The 10,478-nt window shown below is 31.1% G+C and overlaps 2 protein-coding genes across 2 annotated transcripts; one reads left to right on the top strand and one right to left on the bottom strand.

Moving 5' to 3' along the window:
* The first annotated feature begins 913 nt into the window (after positions 1 to 913).
* On the top strand, positions 914 to 3,540 carry LOC125826863 (1-aminocyclopropane-1-carboxylate synthase-like). Its single transcript, XM_049506205.1, has 4 exons — positions 914 to 1,150; positions 1,480 to 1,611; positions 1,699 to 1,859; positions 2,216 to 3,540. The coding sequence occupies exons 1-4, from the start codon at positions 977 to 979 to the stop codon at positions 3,201 to 3,203; spliced, it is 1,455 nt and encodes a 484-aa protein (XP_049362162.1). The 5' UTR covers positions 914 to 976; the 3' UTR covers positions 3,204 to 3,540.
* A 1,602-nt stretch (positions 3,541 to 5,142) lies between these two features.
* Positions 5,143 to 7,818, bottom strand: LOC125826898 (1-aminocyclopropane-1-carboxylate synthase-like). The gene is made up of 4 exons (XM_049506241.1): positions 7,518 to 7,818; positions 7,097 to 7,228; positions 6,838 to 6,998; positions 5,143 to 6,339 (listed from the first exon to the last, which is right to left on the bottom strand). Exons 1-4 carry the CDS (start codon positions 7,692 to 7,694, stop codon positions 5,358 to 5,360), a joined length of 1,452 nt encoding a protein of 483 aa, XP_049362198.1. The 5' UTR covers positions 7,695 to 7,818; the 3' UTR covers positions 5,143 to 5,357.
* Positions 7,819 to 10,478: the final 2,660 nt, after the last annotated feature.

Genomic DNA, 10,478 nt, shown 5'->3' with positions numbered 1-10,478 from the left:
AAGTTTGAATATTCACGAGTGAGTTTAACTTCTATATACTATGTAAGCATGTATATATATATTTTGTACTAAACGAATAAAAAACGAATTTTCACTTATCACTATCAAAACGTTACATCACACCTCTATAAGGAAATCTTTAGTATTTACGAAAATAACCTTTAATCAGATTTAATCTTGAAGATTCATGAAGCCTTTGAAATTAGTGAAGCTAGTTGTCATAGTGAGTAAATTAACTATCAACTTCAAGTAACCTACAACGATAGGTAAGCACTACCTATAATAAGTCTATTTTCATATACAGTACTCATCCGTCTCATTTTATGTAAAATATCCTGACTTGACATGATATTTAAGAAAACAAATAAAAGATATTTGAGCCTTATGATCTAAAATAATGTATAATTAATTAAATAAATGGATAGTGCAAAAAGTATTGTTTATAGTACTTTAAGACCACAAAATTTAAAATATTACACATATTTTTGCTCTATTTTAAATTTTGTATCTCGTCAAATTAAAACACTTAATTGAAACGATGAGAAAATGTTGTTATTAAGTCCAAACTAGCAATTATTATTTTTTGTCTACGAGTTGTGTTTGGTAGGGAAAAGAGGGGACCTTTGTACAGTTCATAACTAGTGCGCTATTAGCATACACACACGTACTAAACTTACCTAACGTATCTCAAGATTGTATTATTTTCAACAAATTAAATACTACTACTATATAGTTTTTATTTTTCATATTACTTGGGGTTTAGGGTTTGGGGTTGGGGGGGGGGGGGGTTAAGTGTGCGTGTACATCCTATCTTTCATGGAAATTTCTTTAAAGACCATGACAATAGAAATTTACAAGTATAAATAAGCCTTCACTTCCACTTCAAAGTTCATTCAACAAATAACTACTAATAACATTCAAAGACTCTAAAGTTCATTTTTTTGAGAATCTTTGATTCTTTTTTTTCAAAATTAAGATGGTGTCTATTTCAAACAATAACCAAAAACAACTTCTTTCAAAGATAGCCACAAATGATGGTCATGGAGAAAATTCACCTTATTTTGATGGTTGGAAGGCTTATGCAAATGACCCTTTTCATCTAACTGATAATCCTAATGGTGTTATTCAGATGGGTCTTGCTGAAAATCAGGTAGGAAAAGAAAAAAAGCACCCCTCGTTTCAATTTGTTTGTTTTACTTTCCGTCTTTTAAAAAAAAGAACATCTCTTTTCTCTTGTTTTTTATGACAACTTTTCAATTTTCAACGTTGAACATATGTTTAAGATCACAATAGTTAAAGATATTTTGATTCATTCAACCTATCTTGAATTTAACACCACGATATTTAAAAGTCTTGATTACTAACCAGACAAACAAATTGAAACAAAGGAAGGAGTATATTTTCTTGATAAAATGGCTAAAGTTGATTTTTTTAAAGAGTTTTTGTTAATAAATTTCTTATTTTTGATGTTTTTTGCAGCTTTGCTTTGATTTAATCCAAGAATGGGTGGTGAATAACCCAAAGGCATCAATTTGCACTGTTGAAGGAGCTGAAAATTTCCAGGATATTGCAATTTTTCAAGATTATCATGGCTTGCCAGAGTTTAGACAAGTATGAAACTTTTTAAATCAAGATTATTAGTTGTTAATTCTTGTTTTTATTCATTGTTCTAATTAGTTTAATAAAAATAATTTTCAGGCAGTTGCAATGTTCATGGAGAAAGTGAGAGGTGACAAAGTTACATTTGATCCAGACAGAATAGTTATGAGTGGAGGAGCAACTGGTGCTCATGAAATGCTTGCTTTTTGCTTGGCTGATCCTGGTGATGCTTTTTTGGTTCCTACACCATATTATCCAGGGTTCGTATTTGAAATTCACTGACTCGATTAATTATTATTCATGTCACATAGAGTTTGTTAAAGTCCTTTTAAATAAAAGTCATCAACTTGGATATACAAATCACTATCATAAGTTTCTTCCTTTGACCTCTATATTTTTGACTTCTTTTTTGTACTTGGACCTAGTAAAATTATTGGTGTGGGACATAAAATCAACTACTCCTCTGCTTAAAACAGAGAAAGTAGGTCCTCTAAGTTAACATCCTTAATATAACTTTTTATTGAGTTGGGACTTGTTTTTTTTAATTAAAAAAAAAGGTGCTACATTGAATTAATGAGATTACCAAAGTGAGTTTTTTGCATTTGTAATATTGCAGATTTGATAGAGATTTGAGATGGAGAACTGGTGTGCAACTATTTCCAGTTGTTTGTGAAAGTTGTAATGATTTCAAAGTGACTAAAAAAGCCTTAGAAGAAGCATATGAAAAAGCTCAACAATCCAACATCAAAATAAAAGGCTTACTTATAAACAATCCTTCAAATCCATTAGGTACTCTTCTTGACAAGGACACACTCAGAGACATTGTAACGTTCATTAACTCGAAAAACATCCATTTAGTATGCGATGAAATCTATGCTGCTACGGTGTTTGATCAGCCTAGATTCATCAGTGTATCTGAAATAGTTGAGGAGATGATTGAATGCAACAAAGATTTGATCCACATTGTCTATAGCTTGTCTAAAGATTTAGGATTTCCAGGATTCAGAGTTGGGATTGTTTACTCGTACAACGATACAGTAGTAAACATTGCTAGAAAGATGTCGAGCTTTGGGCTAGTTTCAACTCAGACACAACATTTGCTTGCATCAATGTTGTCTGATGAGGTCTTTATTGAGAAATTCATTGCTGAGAGTTCCGAAAGGCTCGGAGAAAGGCAGGGGATGTTTACAAAAGGACTAGCAGAAGTTGGGATCAGTACATTGAAAAGCAATGCTGGTTTGTTTTTCTGGATGGATTTAAGGAGACTTCTTAAAGAAGCAACATTTGATGGTGAGTTAGAATTATGGAGAATTATTATTAATGAAGTGAAACTTAATGTTTCACCAGGATGTTCTTTTCATTGTTCTGAACCTGGATGGTTTAGAGTTTGTTTTGCAAATATGGATGACGAAACGATGAGAATTGCATTAAAAAGGATAAGTTACTTTGTGCTTCAGCCAAAGGGACTTAACAACAAAGCTGCTGTTAACAAACAATGCAGCAGGAGAAAACTTCAGATCAGCTTATCGTTTCGAAGATTGGATCATGAGTTCATGAACTCACCAGCTCACTCTCCGATGAATTCGCCTTTGGTCAGGACTTAAAGAAGGGGGGAAATGGTTTAGCTTTGTTTTTGTTGTTTGTCTAATAAGAGAAGGTAAAAGAAATCCTTTGTTATAGTGATGAGTGATAGTACTAAGTATTTGATTTCACAGTTATTTCCATTTTGTGCAACTGATGAAAGAAAATAAAAAGATATAAGGTATAGAGAGTGTTTTGGATTTTTATTATCTGAATGTTTCCTGTCATCCCATCAATGTATCAAAGTGGGATTCACTGTGGAATTTGTATTTGTTCTTGGTTTTTTTTAATTCCTTCTTGAAAATGAAGGAGGTTGTAAGTTGTAACCAGAAATTTTACTTGCTTATATATATATATATATATTCAAAAAATCATTTTCTTGAAATTCATTTTTTTATGTTGGTTTTCAATTTTAACCAAAGTTGAGTGAATCTTGGCGCAACGTTAAATGTTATTTGATTAGGTTACGGGTTCAAGCTACAATAACAGTTGATGAACAATATAGGATAAGGTTGCGTAAATAAGACTCAGTGTGGGTTCACTTGACCCCCTCCCCCTATTCCACTCATATATAGCGGAAGCGGAAGCTTACTACACCATGTTATCTTTATTGTTAGCAACAAACAATAAAGGAGACTCAAAGTTGTAACCATAACAAGAACATTTAGTGGTGTTCTTGAAATTCAAGTTTTATGTTGCTTTTCAATGTTAAACCAAGATTAGGGCTAGCTTTGACCCAACGATTAAAATTATCATCATGTGATCAAGATCACAGTTTCAAGCTATGAAACAACCTCTTGCATTAATTCGAACCAATAATGTTTCACCTTTTCCTCAACCTCAAGTATAGTGAAAGTTTAGTACATCGTGTTGTTTTTTTTCTTTTCAATTTAAAACGAAAAAATTGCATACTATATAGTTAGCAACAAAAGGTTATGGGCTAAGTACAGTATTAATGATAGCTAAGTCTGACTGTCTTTTCAATGATAGAAATTAATCTACTCCATCAAACAATTAGATCAGAAAAAAGGAATAATACTAGTATATATATATATATATATTTTTATTATATGAAAGTGGTTGGTAAGTTATTGGTATGAAATATTTCATTAATTTTCAATAGTGATACTAAAATGTTCTTATTTTCTTATCCTTATGGAGAACATAATAATTGATGTTAGGACTGTCTCAACCCCTAAGACTCCAACTCATTGTATGTTTGTTTGAATAAAATTTTGATCATAACTTCTAGTTGAGTCAACCAATAATATTCTCTCTCTCTCTTCTTCCTTTAATCTTATTCATGCTGACTTTGACTTGGTATAAATAATTAAGTCAAATACTAATTTAATATATTTGTTAGTGGGTGTGTAACAAACTTAAGTCTACACATAATGGGTAATTAAGAAGACATACACTTATATAGGGCACAAGATATAAAATATGAGTAGACTTGCAATATAATACTCTAACACCAAAGGATGTGGTGCAGTAGAGTTGCTCCTCCCTTAATCATAAGTTTTGGTTTTGGTTTTGAATTTTGAGTGTGGAAAAATCCTTGGTACAAAGCGCTTACTCCTGAATGGAGCTCTATCGGCACAATTTCAGATTAGTCGGACTCCTGTACACAAGGGCGTAGCTACACTAATGTCAGGACCTTCATCAGAAAATTATACCGTAGATACAAGTAAAATGATAAACAAAGTGGTTAAATAACATATTTTGGACACTCTTGACACAACAATATGATGTAGCCTAGTGATTTTAGGCGTCTTGAAAGAGCAAAGACACGCAAACTTAAAGTGCTGCAGACTTAGCACTTGGACAAAACAAGAGAAGAAAGAGACAAACACCATGCTTATTTTTAAACATAGAGTTATTTCCAATCAATATTGTCAAAATTACCAAGAACACCAATTACCAAGAACACCATTAATGAAATGTAACTATAGAATTTCTTGTTACAACTTACAAATAAAATTCCACATTGAATCCCATTTTGATACAATGTTACATAGAAAAACTCAGATGATAAAAATCCAAAATGGAATGAATTGTGTAATCAAACACTAAATGTATACATCAAAACTATCACTCTTCACTATAACAGAGGAAATTTTTTCCTTCTCTTATTATACAAACAAGAAGAACAAATCTAAGCCATTTTTTCTTCTTCTTTAAGTCCTGACCAAAGGCGAATTCATCGGAGAGTGAGCTGGTGAGTTAAAATCATCCAATCTTCGAAACGATAAGCTGATCTGAAGTTTACTCCTACTGCATTGTTTCTTAATAGCAGCAATGTTGTTAAGTCCCTTTGGCTGAAGCACAAAGTAACTTATCCTTTTTAATGCAATTCTCATCGTTTCGTCATCCATATTTGCAAAACAAACTCTAAACCAACCAGGTTCAGAACAATGAAAAGAACATCCTGGTGAAACATTAAGTTTCACTTCATTAATAATAATTCTCCATAATTCTAACTCACCATCAAATGTTGCTTCTTTAAGAAGTCTCCTTAAATCCATCCAGAAAAACAAACCAGCATTGCTTTTCAATGTACTGATCCCAACTTCTGCTAGTCCTTTTGTAAACATCCCCTGCCTTTCTCCGAGCCTTTCGGAACTCTCAGCAATGAATTTCTCAATAAAGACCTCATCAGACAACATTGATGCAAGCAAATGTTGTGTCTGAGTTGAAACTAACCCGAAGCTTGACATTTTTCTAGCAATGTTTACTACTGTATCGTTGTACGAGTAAACAATCCCAACTCTGAATCCTGGAAATCCCAAGTCTTTAGACAAGCTATAGACAATATGGATCAAATCTTTGTTGCATTCAATAATCTCCTCAACTATTTCAGATACACTGATGAATCTAGGCTGATCAAAGACCGTGGCAGCATAGATTTCATCGCATACTAAATGGATGTTTTTCGAGTTAATGAACGTTACAATGTCTCTGAGTGTGTCCTTGTCAAGAAGAGTACCTAATGGATTTGAAGGATTGTTTATAAGTAAGCCTTTTATTTTGATATTGGATTGTTGAGCTTTTTCATATGCTTCTTCTAAGGCTTTTTTAGTCACTTTGAAATCATTACAACTTTCACAAACAACTGGAAATAGTTGCACACCAGTTCTCCATCTCAAATCTCTATCAAATCTGCAATATTACAAATGAAAAAAAATTGAAAACCATGCAACAAAAATTTGTGGTACAGACATCATATTTGTTAGTAATTCTAATAAAAAAATACAATAATTATGGATTGACTTTATGGGACAAATGATTTTTTTTAAAAAAGATGTTAACTTAGAAGACCTACTTTCTCTGTTTTATACAGAGGAGTAGTTGATTTCATGTCCCACACCAACAATTTTACTAGGTCTAAGTATCAAAATAAGTTTAAAATATGGTAGTGATTTGAACTATAAGATAAAGAGCCACCAAATTGAAAAAGAAAATTAATTTACTTTTTCTTGAAGAAATTTATGACTTTATAAGGTAATAGTACTTTTTTTCCTTCTTTAGGGAAGGGGATTGAAGTTTTCATGATTCGAGTTCTGTGAATAGAGAAACTCTTGGTCAAAAGAATCTTTTAATGAGTTCTACATGATGTTGAGTCAAAATTAATCGAGTCAATGAATTTCGGATATTTACCCAGGATAATATGGTGTAGGAACCAAAAAGGCATCACCAGGATCAGCCAAGCAAAAAGCAAGCATTTCATGAGCACCAGTTGCTCCTCCACTCATTACTATTCTGTCTGGATCAAATGTCACTCTGTCACCTCTCACTTTTTCCATAAACCTTGCAACTGCCTGAAAATTATATTTATTAAACTAATTAGAACACTGAATGATTAATGAATAAAAACAAGAATTATCAACTAATAATCTTGATTTAAAAAGTTTCATACTTGTCTAAACTCTGGCAAGCCATGATAATCTTGAAAAATAGCAATATCCTGGAAATTTTCAGCTCCTTCAGCAGTGCAAATTGATGCTTTTGGATTATTCACAACCCATTCTTGGATTAAATCAAAACAAAGCTGCAGAAACACATCAAAAATAAGAAATATATTAACAAAAAATTTCAACGTTAGCCATTTTATCAAGAAAATATACTCCTTTTCAATTTGTTTGTCTGGTTAGTAAATAAGACTTTTAAATATCCTGGTGTTAAATACAAGATAGGTTGAATGAACCAAAATATCTTGTGATCTTAAACATGTCAGTTGTCAAAGAAAAAGAAAAGAGTCGTTCGCTTTTTAATAGACTTAAAAAAAAGTAAAACAAACAAACTGAAATGAGGGGTATGTTTTTTTTTCCTTCTCCTACCTGATTTTCAGCAAGACCCATCTGAATAACACCATTAGGATTATCAGTTAAATGAAAAGGGTCATTTGCATAAGCCTTCCAACCATCAAAATAAGGTGAGTTTTCTCCATGACCATCATTTGTGGCTATCTTTGAAAGAAGTTGTTTTTGGTTATTGTTGTTTGAAATAGACACCATCTTAATTTTGAAAAAAGAAAGAATCAAAGATTCTCAAAAAAATGAAATGGGTATTTGCTAATTTTTGTAAAAAAAAAAAACCCCTTTAGAGACTTTGAATGTTATTATTTGTAATTTGTTGAATGAAAATTGAAGTGGAAGTGAAGGCTTATTTATAGTTGTAATAATTCTAAGTGCTACAATATTGTCATGGTTTGCTAAAAAATTGCATTAAATTAAAGATCATCAGCACGCACGCGCAAATCCCAACCCCACAATTACAAAAAAATAATAAAATAATAAAGAAAAAATTAAATAATATACTACTATATTTATTTTGAATATACAATCTTGAGATATGGTAGGTGATTTATTAGTACGTGTGTGTAGCTAATAGCGCACTAGTTATGAACTGTACAAAGGCCCTCTCTATTCTCTAATCTTCCCACCAAATACAACTCATATGAAAAAAAGAAATTAAATGCAAGTTTAGATGACTTAATACTGTACTTTTTTTCAGTGGCGGAGTCAAAATTTTCACTAAAGGGTTCAAAATGTAAAGAAGTAAGCATACGAAGAAGTTGAAGAGGATTCAACATCTATTATATATACATATATGATAAATATTTTTAACTATTTATAAACAGTTAATTTTCAGCCGAAGTAAGTTCGAATGACCCTTGGGGCTCTCACTAACTCCACCCTTGCTCTCTCCTTCTCTCAAATTATCTGTCATGTTTTTCTTTTACACTCTTTGAGAAACATTAATTCAGACGAGTTTTTGATAATTTTATCGTCATTTATGTCTTAAAGATATATTAGCTCCTCATTAGATATTATTGACTCTATTAAGATATTTATAATCTTCAAATAATTTTATATGCTTAGTATATTTTAATAGCGATCGCACTAGTTATGTAATATTCTCTTAAGTTATTTCAAAGTCTTCAAAATGCTTTAAGATAGATTTAACATGTGTACACCACATGTTTACACCATCAGTATGTTTTTTAAGTGGTTATAATAAGTTGTTTACTGCATTTTTTTAGGATCGTCGTATAATTTAGAAGTGTAAATTATATTCATGAGCAAATGATAATTTCATTATTATTCATGAGGGTTCTTATGGATAAAAATCCCTGTATAATACTATAAGATCTTCGCAATGCCTCTTATTTTTGTTCAAATTGTAAACATTTTTTTTGTTGTACCATTTTCTTAAACTTAGAACTTCTTCAAATCGTACAATTTATAGTACTTAATAAAATATAGCATTACGCATGAAATTGTCGGCGAATATAAGAATTATATAATATATATTGTATATGTCAAATGAATGGATAATATAATTGCTCAGCTGTTACCAACTTAGGTTGCGGTGCAGTGGTGGGACTGTTTCACCCTTAATTAAAAGTATCGGGTTTGAGCTCTGGTATGGAAAAAATCTTGTTTGGAGCGCCACGCCCCTAAATGGGCCCTGCAGAGTGCGATCCGAATTTAGTCGAAGCTCCAATATGTGCTCCAGGTGGAAAATAAAAAAAAATTGCTTAGCTGTTTGGTTCCAACATTTAATAATTAGCTAGGTTGTATGTTAAATCACAATCATGTCAGATGATGTGTTCATTTTATAGATCTAAAAGACAAAAATAGGAAAATCATACGTACGTGCGTTTCTTTTTTTATGTATTTTAAAATGAACTTCCTTTTTTTTTCTGGAAAAAAATTAGAAATTTGAAGTGGTGAGGAACTAAGGATGCTTCCTTTTTGTTAACAAAGATTCATGTTCTAGATATAATTAATTATTTATACTTCATATTTAATAAGTATTCAAGACTAGGGACAAGCATTAGCTGGAATTTTTGACATTGCATGCTTACATTTTTTAAGATTTTCATTCCGTGTCTGATATTTGTATTCGTTTAATTAAATTAGAATTTGTGTTGGGAAATCTCATATTGAGATAAATTGTTTCCTAACAAAAATAACTTTATGTTCACAACTTGAATTCAAAACTTTTGAAATTCTGATTAAAGACGGTGAAGAAGTACTTATCATTCCTCGATTACATATATGACTGTGTAGCAGCATTAATTTGCATTGAAGTTAAGGTTAGATTTGTTATCTCTAACTTTATTCCATTTTAATATTTTCTTCAAATTAATATTTATCGGGTAGAGATTAAATCATGCACATCTTTGTATTAAATCATTGCTAACTGCAAATACTCACATGCACGCATGTCAGATCCATGTTCTATCATTATCAAGGATTAGATACGTTTTTTCTTCCTAAATCTTGAATATGCGACGGAGGCAGAGTCAGAATTAATTTTATGAATTTCGGATTCTAAAATGCCTATTGTTTATAATTAGATTCTAAATTTAATATAAAAACATATTTAATGATTATTTTTAAAAATAAATATACTATTTCAACAAAAATTATTAATTTCGGCGAACTTGTATCAAGACTTCTAGCTCCCCAGTATTTTTGACAAATTAACTTTGGGTACTAATGGTAAAGATATTTTTGTTGCTTTCCTTGATCTCTTATCCAAAGACTTTCATATTTAATGAAATAATTAAGTAAATAAAAATGTGTGTTTAATTAAATAAAATCGATAAATCGAATCTTACTATCACCCATTACTTAAAAAATGTTTTTACTTAGATTCATGGGGAAAAAAAAGAGTAAATGAAACTCCCACGTACGTAGGAGTAACATGAGACGAATCTTTTGCTAACTAAAATATATTAATAAAATAAATTTAAACATAAGGTGACCTAAACTGTGAGACATAAAAAG

Source organism: Solanum verrucosum, unplaced genomic scaffold (assembly GCF_900185275.1).
Source record: "Solanum verrucosum unplaced genomic scaffold, falcon-dt-bn FXZP01000060.1, whole genome shotgun sequence".
In the NCBI taxonomy this organism is placed as follows: domain Eukaryota; kingdom Viridiplantae; phylum Streptophyta; class Magnoliopsida; order Solanales; family Solanaceae; genus Solanum; species Solanum verrucosum.
This window is presented reverse-complemented; position numbering and strand designations above follow the sequence as displayed.